General features: G+C 43.8%; 1 protein-coding gene across 2 annotated transcripts; it reads left to right on the forward strand.

Moving 5' to 3' along the window:
• The first annotated feature begins 835 nt into the window (after positions 1-835).
• LOC141518862 (uncharacterized) lies at positions 836-12666 on the forward strand. 2 transcript variants are annotated; one of them, XM_074231229.1, is made up of 7 exons: positions 836-1974; positions 2906-2992; positions 5639-5741; positions 6022-6278; positions 9750-9852; positions 10203-10447; positions 11784-12666. In XM_074231229.1, exons 1-7 carry the CDS (start codon positions 1936-1938, stop codon positions 11889-11891), a joined length of 942 nt encoding a protein of 313 aa, XP_074087330.1. In that variant the 5' UTR covers positions 836-1935; the 3' UTR covers positions 11892-12666. The 2 variants fall into 2 exon arrangements, with proteins under 2 accessions (XP_074087330.1, XP_074087329.1); XM_074231228.1 differs by lacking the exon at positions 836-1974 and adding an exon at positions 1984-2170.
• Positions 12667-18702: the final 6036 nt, after the last annotated feature.

Consider the following 18702-nt stretch of genomic DNA (forward strand, 5'->3'; position numbering starts at 1 on the left):
GAATGTACTAGAAAAAAAAAGTAAACTGGTATGTAGAGGGGTGCTGCCCTCCAAGACTCACAGAGGAGAGGGAACCACTATTGATGACCATCAGAGGTAGCAGAGGAATGTCTTGGGGTGTCAACATGCCCATACACTGTGGATCGTACCCACCATCACATCTGTTCTTCCATCTCTGGTGCTCAAATTGGGGACCAGTGTCAGGACTTGGTGAAGGACTGGTCTCCTGGTATTACTTCAGTCACAGGGCCTGGCCCAAGGCCATACCAAGGCTTCTTGAATGCAGTTGGAGGTTTGAATTCCACCTGGTTGGGCCACTGACCTTGGACAAGGTCATCCACATTCCTCTTCCACAAAATGAAGCCTCCTTTGGCAGCTCTAGACATCTCTGGTCCCTACTTCACAGGGTTATTGTGATGATCCAATGGAACAACATGAAGACATAACATCTTTCTAGAAGTGGGAGCTGTTAGAATTTGAGTGTTGGTATTTTTATTCAATCTCCAATCATTTATTAAACACTAATACAGGCCAGGCTGGGAGGGAGATGATTTAGATCAGGTCTACAAGACAGGGCACTGGAAACTCTTTTCCAAAGACAAAGGTTTGCATAGATTGAATTACAAAACACTCCTTAAGGAATTACAGAACACCCTGAAAAGCAAGGGGGTTCGTCAGTGGTCATGCCTAGGCTGTGCCAATATAATACTAGTGACAATATTATCAAAAGTAATTTGCACTTTTAATACTCTATGACATATTGTCAAGAAGATGCTTTATAGAACTTGATAGAATAAGAAAATTCATTGAGGGGCTGTTGGAAGAGGGGTTGGAGGGGTGGCTGTACCCAGAAAGGCCAACTGGGGAGGACAGACTTTGCGAGTCTCTTCTGGTTCTGGCCTAGAATCGTCTCCCTCTCTCTGATTCCTGCACTTTTGCCCTTGGCAGTGCCCCATGCCCAACTGGCTGTCATCTCCTCCAAGAGTTCCTTTTCAGGACTCAACTCCCATGCCCAGAGGGTTCTGACTGGAGTCAGAAAGGTGTGAGAACAAACCTACCTGGACAGATCTAGCTGTGTGATCCTGGGCTAGGCCTGTCTGCCTTAGTTTCCTCATCTGTAAAATGGGGAAGAACACAATCACATCTCTAGGGTAGTTGTGAACATCATATAAGTGAATCCTGCTACAGCTCATGGGCCAGTGCCTGACCCCTACCAAGGGTAGTATAAATGTGAGCACCTTCTGCAAAACCCCTGGGGGTGGGGGTCTCTCCGGGGCCAGGGTGGTGTGAATTTTGCCTTTCTTCAGTCCTCAGTCAGGACTTCCCCTATACTTCCTGTTGACTCCTCTCCAACCACTATAAGGATGGAATGGAAGGACTTGGGCCAGGGCCCGCCCAAGCCTTTCTTCCTAGTCCTAGAATTCCAGAAAACAGAAACTTAAGTGAGGCCTCCTGCTGAGGACAGTCTTAGTAGGGCCCCTGGGAAGCAGAGAACTCAGGGTTGCCAGTAAGGAACCTTTCAAAGCCTGAAAGGAAAGCAGGGGTGTCAGACTTGCTTGGTTTGGTCCTGGGGCAGATTTAGGAATTTGGGGTGCCCAGTGTAGGCTGGATGTTGGGAGGCTTCGTCTCCATGGGAGCTGCTGAGCACCAGAAAGGTTTGCCTTCCTAAGGAGGAGACCTCCCCCCACGCCCCCCCCCCCCCATCCTCAGAATTCCTCAAGTCAAGGCCAGATGACTCTTGTTGGGACTGTTACACAGGAGACCTCAGAAGGTCTGAAATTCAGGGCATGGGGCCAGGATCCTGGTTCTGAGAACAACATTTGAAGAATCAGCAAGGCACCCAGGGCAGAACAACTTTGGAAGGAGGCTTGGGTCAGTAGTGTGGTCCGGATATCACAGCCTAGAGCCAACCCTCCCACAAGCAGGCTCCAGAAGATGGCAAGCACAGCTCAGAACTCACCGAGGACTTTCCAGGTCAGTTAATTCCCCAAGTTGAACAGAATTTTCCTGCCTTCTGATCTGTCTCTGAAGTTTCATTTTCAGTACCCAAACTGTGCTCTTTGGTCGGGGAGGAGTTAGGATGACTTCAGTCACAGCCGGGGCTGTGGGCCCCTTCCCTCTGGAGGATACCTTGCCTGCTGGGGTGATTTTTACTAGTCCCAGCACAGAGGTGTGTGTTGTCTGTGTCTCTGTGTGTGTGTGTGTGTGTGTGTGTGTGTGTGTGTGTGTGTGTGTGTGTCTGTGTGTGTGTGCGCACTTGCTCTCTGGGTACACCACTGGAGGGCTTCCAATGATTGTCTTTGAATTGAAACAGGTAGGGGTAGCTAGGTGGCGCAGTGAATAAAGCACGGGCCCTGGAGTCAGGAGTACCTGGGTTCAAATCTGGTCTCAGACACTTAATAATTACCTAGCTATGTGGCCTTGGGCAAACCACTTAACCCCATTGCCTTGAAAAATCTAAAAAAAAAAATGAATTGAAACAGGTAGGGGACCAGAACCAGAGAGGGCACCTGTGGCATCACTCCCTATCTTGGAAATGGTGTCCAGCTCCCCCCATACCAATGACTGGTTTTTCTGGAGTTTTCTGGAAGGTTCTCATTGTCCCAGGCAGGAAGGCCCCAGCCCCCAGTCATCCAAGCTCCTGTCTTTTCAGTGATCCATCTAGGTCCAGTCAAGGATAAAGGATCACTCTGCTCCTGCCAAGTGAGATTAGGATGGGAGAGATGAAGACCAACTGGTCTTAAGTGGGATTCATTGGCAAGCCTAGAGCCTCCCTCTTTGGAGAGCAACAGAGTCCAGCCATGAGCTCCTCCAGCCCCGGGGTCTGCACACTGACCATTTACCGGCACTGCCTCCTCTTCTTGCTTCCCATGATGGACACTAGAACTTGTCGTTTCTGTCTTAGGAAGAACTGCCAAGGCAGTGCCATCCAGACCCTGAAGATTCTGACCTGCAGAGGGCAGAGATGCAGGCAGGCACTTATAATGACTTTGTAAGTACAGACAGGATTCATGCTTGTACTGTTTGGGGGGGACTTGAGGGGAGAGGGGCTCTGGGTTTAAGGACAAGATGCTCTCCAGGGTCCTCTGGCCCCATTGTGAGAGGGAGACTCAGGCCGACACTCGTGGGAGGCTTCCCAACAAGATTCAGTATCTGCCCCTTATTCAGAGGAAATATTGGGAAATTATTGTGTTTTGGAGGACAGTGGAGAGGGGTGTGACAAAAACTGGATAAAGGCAGTGCTAGCAGGGGACTAGGATTTACCTTTAAGAAGAACACAAAATGGGTGTTCAGCTGCCGGAGCAAGATTTGGAGAACCATTGATTGGAGAGATGGCTGAGCCTCAGACCAAAAGGGCCATGGTCTGTTTTAGATGTCTTGGAACTTACTTGGTGATCAAAGTTCGGATCCTTCCAGCTTTCAGTTTTGCTGTTCTGAGAGCTAAAAGAGAGTTTGTAATTGAAGGTTGGAAAAAAGACGTTCATTGTCATGACTACAAGACAGAATGAGAGTTGGGGTGGGATCAAACTTCAAACAGAATGCCAGAGGAGGGATGTCTTAAAGCACGGGCTGTCTACACTGGGGGTTCTTAGAGCAGGGGGTGTCAGAGGTGAAGGGGATTTTCGCACATGGGATGTCAGACTTTCCATTATGTCCACAGCTTCTGCTGTTATAAAGAAAGGAGGAAGGGAGGGAGGGAGGGCTGTTTTCTCAGCTCTGTTACCGATTCTCCTGATTTGTGAAGGTGAGGTTCTAGAATCTGCCATGACAGAAAAGATGCCAGCTCTCAGTGCTTACTATCTAATGGAGAAGACAAGTTGCAAACTGATCACTCCCATTAGAGGTACAGGGTAGAACAGAGATGACTTCAGTGCTGGGGAGGAGGCTGCTAGTCTTCTGGCAGCCTTGGCAGCAGCCAAAGAGAGGGTGGAGGGGTGCTGCAGAGGACCTCACCCCAAAAGTGGAGGGGACTTGGCTCCCTGCCCAAACAGGTCAGGATGTCCCATTCTGAGGAATGCCACTATTAGGGGCACATTCCTTTGACTTAAGACTGTGTGTCCCTGAGAAGGAAATTCCTGAGAAAGGGATGAGAATTTAAGCCACCATGGGTTGTTATCCCTTAATATACCCCTTGCAGACCTCCTAATGTCTTTGTCTTCCTGTTTTGGTTTAGCTTATACCATGTATGAGTTGTAGATGATAGAGGACATGTTTTTTAATTGAGGGAAATAGAGGAAGATGCCAGTTGAGGATATTTTCAGGTTGTCAGGGATTGGGCCCCAAAATAGAGTGGAAGGTCAAAGACAAATTCTTGCCCTCCCTTTTGAGTTTTGCTTGGTAGTGGCCAAGTCAGACCTTAAGTTTCTTTCTCCGTGGTTACCACTGAGGGCCTTGCAGGCCTGTCCTTGCATTTCCAGGGCAGTAGGGGAAGAGTGATACCCCGGATCTTATCGTTCTGAAAAGCTAGCTGGGGAGGGAGAGGTCAGCACAAAGCAAGACATATGGAGGATAACATGGCTCTTACCACTCACTGCTCACCTGAGTAATGATGAGGTTTGAGAATGCTTTATGGTGTCATCTCTAAAGAATTCAGATTCAGATTGTCTCCAAGTCTAACAAAAGGCATTTCTTTTTCTTTTGGGGGTCATGCTCCTAGCAGATTCTCCTCCCTAGGGATGGCAGGAGGCTTATCACCTGGTCACAGAGGCAAAGTAGAGTTGTACATACAGCTACCCATAATGCATACAGAAAAGACCACTGAGGGGAATATGATAATGTTATCATAATTACCCTGACTTTATCATGCTCACCCAAAAGAGAGTAAGGAAGGTAGTGCCTTGTCGTGCACACTGTGACAACAAAGAGAAGATAAAAAAGCAAAACTAGGGTCCCTGCCCTCAAATAGGGGCAACCTCATGTTTGAGCCTTGTCAGGATGTTCCCAGACTTAGGGGAGTCCGCCAAACTGAGAAGCTTTTTGGGGCCTAGAACTGTCCAGGGTTACAAGGGGTTATACAAGTTTTAATATTGTACTTCAGTACCAGTGCTCCTCTTGACCCTAGGACTGTGACCAGGACCTCTGCTCCCCTAGGTCCAATCACAAGCATCTTCTCTACTTTGGTATTGCAACCCAGAACTGCTTATGGGCAACCAAGTTGCCAATCAGAGCCAGCTTCACCCAGTGCCAGCAAAGGGTCTCTTATAATCTTTCTGACCAGTCGTCTGAACCCCTTTACTCTCTATCACTGGACTGAGAGCTCCTGAAGCTGTTGGCTGCTGCTCCGCTGCCTCCAAGGCCCACTGGTGGTGTTCTTTGCCCACCCCTTGCAGACCTCCTAATGTCTTAGGCTAGAAAAATGGCACTCTTTAACCTTTTGTTGGTTCTGTTTGAATTGAGGCATTGTTCAAATCTGGAAGGGAATGTTGGGAGAGTTCAACTGTAGTACTGGCCTATACTCTGTCATCTAGGCTTCCAGGATGTCACAACTTTTCTAAGCCTTTTCTTCTATAGTTCAACACCCCTAGTTCCTTCACTTTATCCTTTTATGACCTTTCCCAATCCACTTGCAATATGCCCTCCTATCTTTTTCCATTTCCAAATACAACTTCTAACCTGGCCTTGGTTTGTGGTTTTATAGCCAGATCCCGAGCCCGGAGATGTGATTGAGATTTTCAGAACAGGCGACTATCACTGGGCTATTTATGTGGGTGATGGTTATATCGTCCATGTGGCACCTCTAGGTAAGAAGCATTTCTGCTTTGTGAAGTTGTATGTGTTGGGGAGGTGGAAGTTAGAAAGTGAGCTGATTAGATGACTGTTAGATTATCTGTTTATAGATGACAGATTAATATATGGTTGATGAAACCACTTGGGTGGATCTCAAGTCTAATTTTGGGGACAGCTAGATCATCCTCCAACTGACCCCTTTGTGACACTGGCAGAACCATGGGACTGGTGGGGACCACTGGGTCTAACTTGGAACTGCTTAAAAAAGAGCTTTCCCTTCTTTCTATCTGAAAGATGACTCTCCTGAGATTGGTGTTTCCAGAAGGAATGCTCTAGCCATAGTGAAGAAGGAGCTGCTCCAGGTGGTGGTGGGGAGTGACAAGTACCGGGTAAATAATAAATATGATGACAAGTACAAGGTGCTACCACCCAGAGAGATTGTCAAGCGGGCCTTGGAGGGAGTGGGAAAGAAAGTCCTCTGCAAAGTGACTGGCAAGAACTCTCAACATTTGGTGAATGACCTGAGATATGGACTCATTCGCAGTGAAAAGGTATGTCCAACCTGTCTTCCCCCCAATACGTATATGCAGACTGTGTGGGCATGGGGAAGACCCCATGTGCTTACAACTTGGAGCACAGTCCCTAGGGTCATCCCTAGGCTTGTCTGCTTTCCCTTGCCCATGGTCCTTCTGGCTCCAAGTTCACTTTTCCTATCTGCCATTTCCCAGGATGTCACAGCCTTTCTCCCCCATAATGGAAAGGTGGACAGGGAAACTAGGCATTTCTTTCACCAACACAAGTGAAGACACTCACCAATTAATTATTAAACACTTGTTGTGTGCTAGACATCGTTTCAAAAGAAAGATGAAAAGCTTATATTTTAATGGAGGAGGGAAACAAATAGTACCACCAATTCATATTCACAGGAGATGAATGACCCTTTGAGTGGAGAAGGCACCAGCACAGTGGGGGGGGGGTTGGGAGGGGACTCTGGCAGAAAGTGAGATGGCAGCATTCCCTGGGGATCACATCCCACCATTTCTTTAGAAGAGATGGTTCCAGTCTCTATGAGAGGAGGTTTCCACATTTGCTCTGGTCTAGTCTGAGACTCTTCTACCAGAACTGAGCTGTGGATCTTGGCCAAAGGGTGGAAAGCAATGATTGACATAATGGAATTTGTTGGATTTAGTGCTCTGGATGGAATGCTGCTGGGTGAGAGCAGCTGGTGTGTGTCCTCAGTGTTGTGCAGGCCCTTGAGAACCTGTGAAAGCCAGAGATTTTCATCAGACCTTCTAGCAATACTATTCATTATGGCATTTAAAAAATAACTGCAGAAAAACTAAAGTATAATTTTTTTACTTTTTTTTGTATCTTTCCCCTTCCCCCATAACATGGCTAATGTGGAGATGTTTTGCCAAATTTCACATGTACAACTGAAATAGAAATAGAAACATATTTTTAAAATTGATATTTTTATCTTGTTTTTCAAATTACATGTTTTGGTGGTTTTCCATTATCATCCATTTGAAAATTTATGTCGTGCAATTTTCTATCACTCACCCTTCCATCCCCTTTCCCTTGACAGTGAACTGTCTGTTAAGGTTGTACATATACATTTCTGTTTTATATATTTACATATCAGTCATTTTGTTTAGGAGGAGTTAGGACTAAGAGAAAAGAAAGAGAACCATGAACTAGGAAGGAGGGAAAAAAAGAGAAGTTTTAAGAAATGAAGATGGTATACCTTCGAATTCTGTGGGTTTGTTTTTGTCTTTTATTTTTTTTTCCTCTGGATGTGGATGGCATTGTCCAAGATAGGTCTCCAGGGTTGTCCTTGACTGATTTTTTTTAAAGGGGTTCTTTTTTTTTTCAGTGAATTTTTATGCCTTTTTTTTTAAAAAAAAAGAAAACCACCAAATTCAACTTATTAAATATTTTCACAATTTTGTTACACCACTTTTATTTTTTCCCCAGTTTTTCTCTGTGACTCATCTCTTTTTTCAAACTCTTACAGGAATTCTTTCTGGCTTTGGGTCCACTTGGTACTTTCCTTTGAGGATTTGTTTGAAAGTGTTTGGTTGTCTCCTTTTTAGTTTATGTCTTGACTCCCTGCCACCATAGCAGTTTTTCATGACCAAATTCTTTTTTTTTAATTGTTTTTTGATGTTCATCTTTCATTTTTTTTTTTTAGTTTTTGCAAGGCAAATAGGGTTAAGTGTCTTGCCCAAGGCCACACAGCTAGGTAATTATTAAGTGTTTGAGACTGGATTTGAACCCAGGTACTCCTGACTCCAGGGCTGGTGCTTTATCCACTGTGCCACCTAGCTGCCCCTCAAATTCTTTTTTTGATGCTTATTTTCATCCTATTTCTTGACTTTGAACTTTATGTTAAAAGTTGGGCTCCACATTCCCCAATTGACAAATGGTCAAAGGATATGCAAAGGCAATTTAGAGATAAGGAAATCAAAGTGATCCATAATCATATGAAAAATTGCTCTAAATCATTACTTATTAGAGAAATGCAAATTAAAGTATCTCTGAGGTACCACTTCATGCCTCTCAGATTGGCCTATATGACCTGAAAGGACAATGATCAGTGTTGGAAAGGATGTGGGAAATCTGGGACACTAATATATTGTTGGTAGAGCTGTGAACTCATCCATGTTTCTGGAGAGCAATTTGGAATTTGAAAGGGCAACAAAACATGCATAACCTTTGATCCAGTAATACCACTACTGGGTCTATACCTTGAAGAGATGATGAAAAAGGGAAAAAACATCACTTGTAAAAAAATATTCCTAGCAGCCCTGTTTGTGGTGGCAAAGAATTGGAAATCAAATGAATGTCCTTCAATTGGGGAATGGCTTAGCAAACTGTGGTCTATGTATGTCATGGAACACTTTTGTTCTATTAGAATCCAGGAGGGATGAGAATACAGGGAAGCCTGGAGGGATTTGCATGAACTGAAGCTGCATGAGATGAGCAGAACCAGAAGAATATTGTACACCCTAACAGCAACATGGGGGTGATGATTAACCTTGATGGACTTGCTCATTCCATCAGTGCAACAACCAGGAACAATTTGGGGCTGTCTGCAATGGAGAATACCATCTGTATCCAGGGAAAGAACTGAGGAGTTTGAACAAGGACCAAGAACTATTACCTTTAATTTAGGAAAAAAAAACCTGATATCTTATTGTCTCATCTTGCTATCTCTTTTACTTTATGTTTCCTCCTTAAGGATATGATTTCTCTCTTATCACATTCAATTTAGATCAGTCTATACCATTTTGGGAAAGGAGTCTGCAAAGTTTTGGTGCTTCCAAGTTGTGCTCTTGAGAGAGTTATAGTCTGCTCTGGTCTTCACCTAGGAAACGTCCTGGTGCCCCCTGCAGCCACAAGTACCTGTGCTCCTCTTGGCCCTGGAACTGAGACCAGGACCTCTACTCCCTTAGGATCAATCCGAAGCTTTCTTCTTCACCTTGGGATTGCAACCCAGAACTGCCCATGGAGAACAGAGTTGCTAATGAGAGTTAGCTTCACTCAGTGTCAACAAAGGGTTCCCTATAATCTCTTTCTGACCAGTTATCTGAGCCCCTTATCGACTCTGGTTTGAGAGCCTCCTGAAACTACTGTTGCTGTCATAGCCACCTTCAAAACCCATTGCTGGGGCTCTGACCCTCACCACTGTCTCAGATCTCCCCTGTACACTGCCTAGGTTACTTAGCTGGAAAAGGGGCACCCTCTGACCTTTTGTTGGCTCTGTTACTCCAAAATTTGATTTGAGGCATTACTTTAAACTTGTTTGGAGGGGAATGTTGGGAGAACCTGACTGTATTATGTCCTGTATTATGTCATTTTGGTCCCAATATGTCAGATCCCTCTGAGGCCTTCTCTTCATCCTGATTACCTTCAATAAATCCTTTTATGGTCTGTCCCAGACACCTTGGACCATTCTCTTGCTCCTCTTTCTCCATTTCCAAATTCATCTTCTAATCTGGTCTTGGTTTTTGGTTTTCTAGGTAGATCCCAAACCTGGAGACCTGATTGAGATTTCTCGAGGGCCATTCTCTCATTGGGCTGTTTATGTGGGTGATGGTTATATTGTCCATTTGGTACCTCAAAGTAAGAACATCCTGCTTTGTAAAGTTATTTCTGTATCTCTGTCTCTATCTTTATCCATCTATCTATCTATCGGTGGGGGCAGTGTGCAGACTCTGGAAGGTTAGATGATGATTGTTGAAGAAATTCTCTGCTTACAGATGACAGATTAATATTTGGGAGATGAAGGTGCTTGGGTGAATCTCAAGTTTAATCTTGGGGAGAGTTAGATCATACCACAACTGGCCCCTTTATGACACTGTCAGGGGTGTGGGACTGGAGGGGACCGCTAGGTCTAATTTGGGCCAGGACTGCTCAAAAGGGACCTCCCTGGGGATGCCTTATTTTTTTTCCTTTCTGTCTGAATTATGAAGAGGACATGGGTGGTCCTGAGACAGTTCCAGCCACCGTGAGGAAGGATCGGCTCTGTGAGGAGGTCTGGAGTGATAACTGCAGGGTGAACAATAAACATGACAAGAAGCACAAACCAAGGCCACCCAGTGAGATTGTCCAGCGGGCTTTGAATGAGGTGGGGAAGGAGGTCAAGTACAACCTGGCTAAAAACAACTGTGAGCACTTTGCGAATGATCTGAGATATGGGGTTCGTGTAAGTGACCAGGTATGTCCATCCCCAGACCCTATGAATGTCTGCAGGCTGGGGAGATCCCATGGGTTTAAACAGGGAGCAGGGGACCCTGGGGTGAAGGCTTGTTTACCTCCCCTCTGGCCATGGGCCTTCTTGTTTCAAGTTCTGCCTATCTGAGGACACCCTTCCCTCTCCTGCTAATGTAAACCTCTGGGCATTTCTTTGACTGATACAAGTGAAGTCAGTCACCAAACATTTATTAAATACTTGCTGTATGCTAGATATTGTTTGAACAGAAAGACAAGAAGCTCACAATTTAATGGGGGGGAGAAAATATGTAAATAAATAAGGACAAGACATGTTCCCATTAGACGAATGACCCCTTTTTGTGAAGGCGCCAGCAGCCAGGGCTGGGAAAGGGCTCTGGCAGAAAGTGGGGTGGCAGCAATCCCTAGGGTCAGGTTGTCCCCATTTCTTAAGGGGAAATGGTTCCAGTCTATGTGAGCATGTTTTCAATGTCTGCTCTGATCTCAGTCTAGGCTGAGACTCTTCACCCACCAGTACTGATCTGTGGATCTTGGCCAAAGGGTGGCAATAAATGATTTCCTTGTGGGAGATAGTACCCTGATTTTAATGCTATTGAGTGAGAACTACCACATGGCCCCTGTGTTGTATAAGCCTTGTGAACCTGCAAAGGCCACTGGTTTTCATCAGACCTATTTATACTATTCATCATGGTATTTTAAAGAACAGTTATAAAAACTGATACTTTATTTTTCTTTGTCTCCTTTTGTTTGAAAATTGGATAATATGGAAATGTTTTGTCAAATGTCCCATGTATAACTGAAATCACACTGCTTACCATCTTGATTGTTGGGCGAGGGACTGGAGGAAGGGAGAGAATTTCAAACTCAAAAGTTTTTTAAAAAGGCTAAGCATGAAAATTAAGAAAATAGTAAAAACAATAGCTTCTCAGACCCCAGGGGATGCCCTCTTCACACTTGTGACTCCAATAACCAATCTCACATGCCCATCACCCCTGCTTCTTGTCTTTAGGGGTTGGTTGAGAAGTTTGGGAGGGGCAGGGAGGTTGATGGAAATGGGTGAATTTCCTTGTTATGAGAGGTAGCTTACCTGGGTAAAACTGACAAGGATTCCCAAACCCCCACAGTCCCTACTGTGTTTGGTTTATCCCCATGCTGAGCAGGCCCCTTCTCCCTCTCTGTATGACTGAGAGATCCCTGCATCAAAACCTGGGATTGACTCTCTTCACCAAGAACTAAATCTAAACTTGCCAGAGCAAAGCATTTGGCTGGAATGGAGGAGAGCAGACTGCCCTACTGACCGCATCCTTCCTCTCGGTTCACAGGTCAGAAATGTCGTCAAGATAGTTGGAACCACTGTTGGAACCAGTGCTGGAATCAGTTTCTCTGTTGTTGCTGGTATTAATTTTTTATCATGTGTTTTAAGAAATTGATTGTAAAACCAATAAGACAATCATCCAATGGGCTCCAGCTCCTCTCTGCTGTTCTAGAGAAAAAATTATAGAGTTGAAATGCAGAGCAAGGCATAGAATTAAAACTTTTCTGGTTTTCCTTTCTCATGTTTTTTCTCCTTTAGTTCTAATTCCTCTTTCCTAAAATGACTGATATGATAATATGTTAAATGTGATTGTCCATGTACGACCTCTATCAGATTACTCCCTGCCATGGACAAGAAGGACTAAAGCAGGGCGGCTAGGTGGTACAGTGGATAGAGCACCGGCCCTGGAGTCAGGAGGACCTGAGGTCAAACCCGGCCTCAGACATTTAATAATTACCTAGCTGTGTGGCCTTGGGCAAACCACTTAACCCCATTGCCTTGCAAAAACTAAAAACTAAAAAAAAACAAAAAACAAAAAAAACAAAACGTAAAGGGGAAGGTAGAAGAAAAATGTGGAATTTCAAAAGTATACAAAAAGGAGAATATTGAAAATTATCTTTGCATGTAATTGGAAAAAAATATAATAAATTTACATTAAAAAAGACAGTCATTCAAGTTATGATGGTTTCATTGTATCATGGAAATTATGCAATACTGTGTGTCTATTAACAAAAAAGTACTTCCTCTCCAGGCACTATTATCAGGACCTAGGTATTAGGCATCCAAGGCTTTAGCAAAGAGTGAGGGTGTGCAGAACTTGAGAAGACTTAAGGCTCAGGTGGTTTAGCCATTTTTTTTGGACAAGACTTTTCAACTGCCTGAACCAGAATTACTGGATGGGTTGGGATATTTGGGAGGGTGAAACTAGTTGGATGAATGCATACTTAGGGTATAAGGAAGGGAGGGAGTCAGAGGGAAAGGGGAGAAGATAGGGCTGGGTCCAAGGATGGACATTCAGAGTTTAGAAATAACTCTGGGGGGCAGCTAGGTGGTGCAGTGGATAGAGCACCAGCCCTGGAGTCAGGAGGACCTGAGTTCAAATTCAGCCTCAGACACTTCATAATTACCTAGCTGTGTGACCTTGGGCAAGTCACTTAACCCCATTGCCTTGCAAAAAGAAACAACTATTTAATGTAATCAAAATGACCTATTTTGCATTTTAGAATGTTCTTTATCTATTATTTGGTCATAAACTCCTCTCCTTTCTGTACATCTGACAGATAAACAATTTCTTTTTCTTCTAAATGGCTTATGGTATCACACTTTATGTTAAATCATGTAACCAATTTGATCTTATCTTGGTATAGGGTGTGAGAAATGTTGGTCTATGTGAGGAATGTAGGGTGTTTGTTGGTCTTCCCAGGGTGTGGAGGGGAGCCTTAGGGAAGCCATTACAAAGGGGGAATGGCCCAGCCAATCACAAGACTGGGAGAGTTTTCCTAATCCCATTCCAGGCATAGCAAACCCCAAACGGGTTCTCAACTGGTCAAGAGTGACCTAGAGATCTTGACCTAATGCAACTGAGTTTGCGCAACTAGGTAATTGAATACTAACCCCCATACCACCTGTGATGATTGGGGTTCATTAGCATATCACACCTAGGATGATGTGGGGGATCATATTAGGGGCATGTCATAGAATGGGTGGACCTCTTAGATTGTAACTCAAATTCTGAGAGCCTATGAACATCCAAGAGGTAGGGGAAAGTTTCTGAGGACCATAAATTAAATTACCTGAAGTTCCAAGACTAATTTGTGCTTCACGCCTAGGTGTGAGGTACCCGTAGCTTGTAAGGTGTATCTTGCAAGGTTCATGAATAAAATGTACAATTTTCTCTCATTCTAGCAGGTTTTTCTTTTCATTCATTTATAACAGTCTATGTCTAATTTCTTTTTCCAATTTTCTCAGTGATTTTTGTTAAAATAGTGAATTCTTATTCCCAAAGTCTTTGAATTTTGGGAGACTTTGGGTTTATCAAAGAGTAAATTTTTTACCTAATCTATTCTACTAATTTACCACTTTATTTCTTAGGCAGTTCCAGGTAATTTTGAAGATGGTTGTTTTATTATATAATTTTAGATCTGGTATAGCTAGGTCACTTTTAAAATTAATTTTCTTGATTTTTTTGTTCCTCCAGGAGAATTTGCTATGTTTTTTTCTAGCTCTATGAAATTATTTTTAGTAGTTTGAATTCCATGGCACTGAATAAACAATTTAATTTAGGTAGAATTGTCATAAGTAGGCCTATCCATGAGTCAGTGAAATTTTTCCATTTATCTAGATCTGACTTGTGTGAAAAATGTTTTGTAATTGAGTTGATATAGTTTCTGGGTTTGTGTTGGCAGGTAGATTCCAAAGTATTTTATGTTTCCTCAGTTATATTAAATGGAATTTCTCTTCTTATCTCTTGCTGCTGGGATTTCTTGGTGTTATATGTATATATACATATATATATGTATACATATATATATATATATTTGATTTAATGGGTTTATTTTATATCCTACAACTTTGCTAAAATTGTTCATTGTTTCAAGTCATTTTTAGTTGATTTTCTAGGATTTTCAAAGTATATAATCATCATTTTCAAAGAATGAGAGCTTTGTTTCTATTCTATTCTAGACTCTAATTCCTTCAATTTCCTTTTCTTTTCTAATTGCTAAAGTTAACATTTGCAAAACATTATTGACTAAAAATGTTGATAATGGGCATTCTTGTTTCACTCTTGATCTTGTGGGGATTGCTTCTAGCACCACCTAGCTGCCCCTCTTTTCTGTGTTCTAATTAACTTTAGCTTCATCCCTCTCCAGTTGCATGGGGTGGGAGGTTTGGGGGGAAAGGATTTACAGAACCTCGAATTGGAGCTCCACACTAAGCTTCACACAAAGGGAGTCCATTCAGTCTCAGAACCCTACCAAGATTTCTAATTCCCAAGGCAATATTTTAATAGCCCTTTTTTTTCTTACTTTTGGCTCATGCATGAAATTGGCATTAAACTTTTCCAAATTCCCTTTTCCTCCTTTTTCCTGGGTTCACAGTAGCCTTGATTAGCACTGTGGTCCTGGGATTTTCAAACAGTCTCAGGGTGGGAGGAACATCTGCTGGCAATCCAGGAGACTGTTAAAACTCAAGGGGATGCATCTTCCTGCATTTTGACAACTCCTGTCCCTCACCCTGATACTTGAGCCCACATGAGTCCCCAACTATTAGAAATATTCGAGACAAGAAGTGATTTCTTCCCCAAATGACCACGGGCTCACCGGTGAAATCAGGAAGAAGATTTTATTGATACAGAGAATTCTAGGAAACAAACTGAAGCAGAGACTGCAACAAGTAAAACCTTCCTGATTTCACCGGGAGCACAGTCATTTGGGGAAGAAATCACTTCTGTGTCTTGATTATCTCTAACAGTTGTCATCAGGATTATTCCAGCTCCCGTGAGAACTCCTCAGAGGATCTCCCAAAGGAAGGGGGGGGGAAGGACTTCTCCTTCCCCTGGCTTTGCCTTTCCTCAAGGGTCTGAGCAAGTCCTGTCAGGGCCAAGGGGCACCTACATACTTCCTGTTGACCCCTCCCCAACCACTGCAAGGCTGGGATAGTGGAACCCAGGCTAGGATTCTGCCCGAGTCTTTCCTCTCACTCAGGGAATTCCAGGAAACAAACTTAAGCAAAAACACCTGTTGAGGACAGTCTTTGCAGAGCTTTCCTCTCACTCCCTTAATTAAAGGAAACAGAATTTCAACTGAGTTCACCTGTTAAGCACAGTCTTTGAGGGATTTTTCTTCTCACTCCCAGAATTCCAGGAAAAAGAAACTTAAGCAAGGGCATCTGCTGAGGATAGTCTTTGTAGGGCTTTCCTTGCACTCCCAGAATTCCAGGAAAGACGGTTGAGAACAGTCATTGCAGGACTTTTCCCTCACTGGTGGAATTCCAAGAAAGAGAAACCTAAGCAAGGACACTTGATGAGGACACTCTTGTGGGCGTTTCACTCCCAGAATTACAGGAAACAAAATCTAAAGCCAGAACAGCAGTTGAAGACAGTCATTGCAGACTTTCCTCTCCCTGGTGGAATTCCAAGAAACAGAAAATTAGGCAAGGACACCTGATGAGGACATTCTTTGAGGGATTTTCATTTCACTCCCCACATTCCAGGAAACAGAATCTTAAGCAGGGGGCTTCTGCCCAGAGCTCTATAATTTATATTAGCGAGTCTCTCACATGCTCTCCAGGTGCCAGTGGTCTAGAAGAGATTCCAACCCAACTGTTTGTCTGTTTTTTAGTTTGTTAATCCAGAAAAATGCTAACATAGGATGAGTGTGTATCCATGCATGCATCCATCCATCCCTGGACTCTTAACAAAAGCATGTATGCCTTTGTATCATGTACATGGAGAGTTGTGAGATTATGTACTGCCATAAAGACCTCAACCTATTTTCATTTCTAGTCTGCCTTTTCTTCACTTTAGAAGACTTCTCAAAAGAACTGGATCTCTGAGGATGATGCTGGAGCTTAAGGACCTGACCCAGGTGAAATAGGCCTCCATTTCTCTCTCTGTAAAATCAAAGGCTTGGATCTTAGGGTTTCTTAGGTCCTTTCTAACTCTTAGGAATCTTGGCAGATCCACGCTCCTCCCTACCTGGCCTCACCCTCACCTGATACATCATTGAGCTAACTTAGAGTTGTCACCCAGGCTTTGGGAGTTTTTTTTTAAAGAAATAAATAGTTTCCTGAGAAGAGTTAGTTGTGATGTTCCCTTCAGACCCAGCTGAGGACAGAAGAACAAAGAACCACACATTGTCCTCTTGGTTGAACTTGTGGACAAGCAGTTGAAGTGGGACAACATAGGGAGGTTGGGGAAAGCTTTCCAGTTGCTTGACCCAAAAGTCAGAGGACCAAGAACTCACCTCCATTTGTCTATCTGGGGTGTGGGGAGGGTGAACAACGTCAATGGAAACCATCCCACCCTTCAAAGCTGGGGAGAAGTAAAAAACAGGTTGTGAGTTCCCTAAAAAATTGCATCCTGCTTCTCTGCTTAGAACTCCAGATACAAACAAACCAAGGAGGATGATGAAGATGCTGGTGAGAGGTCTCCAGTGTGTGTCAGGTGAAAAGGCCCACTTGCTGGATATGCCTTCATCTTATGTCCCCGGCTAGCAGAAATCCTGGGGCTGCCTTGTCCTATACTTACGTGTCTGTAGGAAGAGCCCCAGAGAGCTGACAAGCACCCCCCGAGGGTTGGTTTATTGCCCACAGATGCTTTGAAGGCACCTGCTTTAAGAAGACTCAGGACTGGAGAAAGAATAAGGTGAGGTGCAGCAGAATCAGGGGCATCTGCTTTGAATTCTTCTGAGCAAACCCTTTCTCTGGGCCTCAGTTTACTCTTGTGTGAAGTAGCAGAACTAGATGAGCTCCACTCTCACTCTCCTCACTCCTACATATCTGGGTTGCTTCTAGCTCTGAGGTGTTAGGATTTGTGATAACCCTAAAGAACAGAGGTCATCATTTCTCTGCTGTTCCAGAAGCTTCTGTGGTTCTACCATAAAATATCAACTCTGGTCCTGCATTTAAGAGCTTTTAGAACTTGATTCTGACCCATCTCAGACATTACATCTGGGCCACACTGGCCTATTGGCTATTCTCAGAGCATGACATTTCCTACCTCACCTTAATTAGGCCTTTGTGGAGGCCCAGTGTTCTATCCACAGGACATCCTAGTTACCTGAGTGATGGAGATAGGGCCCACCTTCAGTGTTGAAGAGGTAGTTTTGGTCTTTGTAGTGAATGAGAACAGCTGTAGGGAGTGGGGCAGGGTAGAGTAGCACAGTGCCTAGGGGGTCCTTTTGCCAGAGCCAGTCTTGCAAGGAGGTGAGGATGGATATTGATGGGGGAGCATAAGTACCTTTAGTTTAAAAGAAGAGGAAGGGGAAGCTAGGTGGAGCAGTAGAGCGAGCATTGGCCCTCAAGTCAGGAGGAGACCTGAGTTAAAATTGGGGCTGAGACACTTAATAATTGCCTAGCTCTGTGACCTTGGACAAGTCACTTAACCCGATTGCCCTAAATAAATAAAATTTATATGTTAACATTTTATTTGTTTTCCAATTATTTTTTGTAAGGTTTTGAATTTTATAATTTCCCCCCTCCCCCCCCCAGAAGGCTGTCTGGTAGTCTCTACATTGTTTCCATGCCCTACATTGATGTAAATTGAATGTTATAAGTGTAAGCATAAGAATAAACATAACCCCCCCCCCCCCCCAAGAAGATGAAAGACCTCAAGAACAGAGAGAGAGAGAGAGAAAAAAAAATGTACTTCAGTTTGTGTTTAGATTCCAATAGTTCTGTCTCTGGGGTGAATTGCTTTTTTTACCATAAGTCCCCCCAGGGAAGCTGCTTTGATATTTTTCCCACAGTTGCTATTACTAGCTGTACCTCCACTCTATTCCTCCCCACTCTCATTTATTCTATACTCTCTCTCTCCTTTCATCCTGGCCCTGTCCAAAAGTATGTTGAATCTGAGTACCCTCTCCCTTGATCTTCCCTCTCTTCTATCACCTATGCCCCCTTTCCCTCCCTCCCTTCCCCCTTATCCCATCCCTTCCTTCTCATTTTTCCTCTAGAGCAAGGTAGATTTCCTCACCCTATTAAGTGTGTATGTTATTTCCTCTCTGAGCCATTTCTGCTGAGCCATTCCCCCTTGCCTACCCCCTTTCCACTCCATTGAAAAAAGTTTTTTTCTTGACTCTTATGTGAAATTTCTTAGCTCCTTCTTCATCTCCTTTCCCTTCCTTTCAGTACTTCCCTTTATCACCCATTGACTCCATCTTTTTACTATATTATACCATTATATTCTGCTCCTTCCTGTGCATTGC

This window comes from Macrotis lagotis, chromosome 3 (assembly GCF_037893015.1).
Source record: "Macrotis lagotis isolate mMagLag1 chromosome 3, bilby.v1.9.chrom.fasta, whole genome shotgun sequence".
In the NCBI taxonomy this organism is placed as follows: Eukaryota; Metazoa; Chordata; class Mammalia; order Peramelemorphia; family Peramelidae; genus Macrotis; species Macrotis lagotis.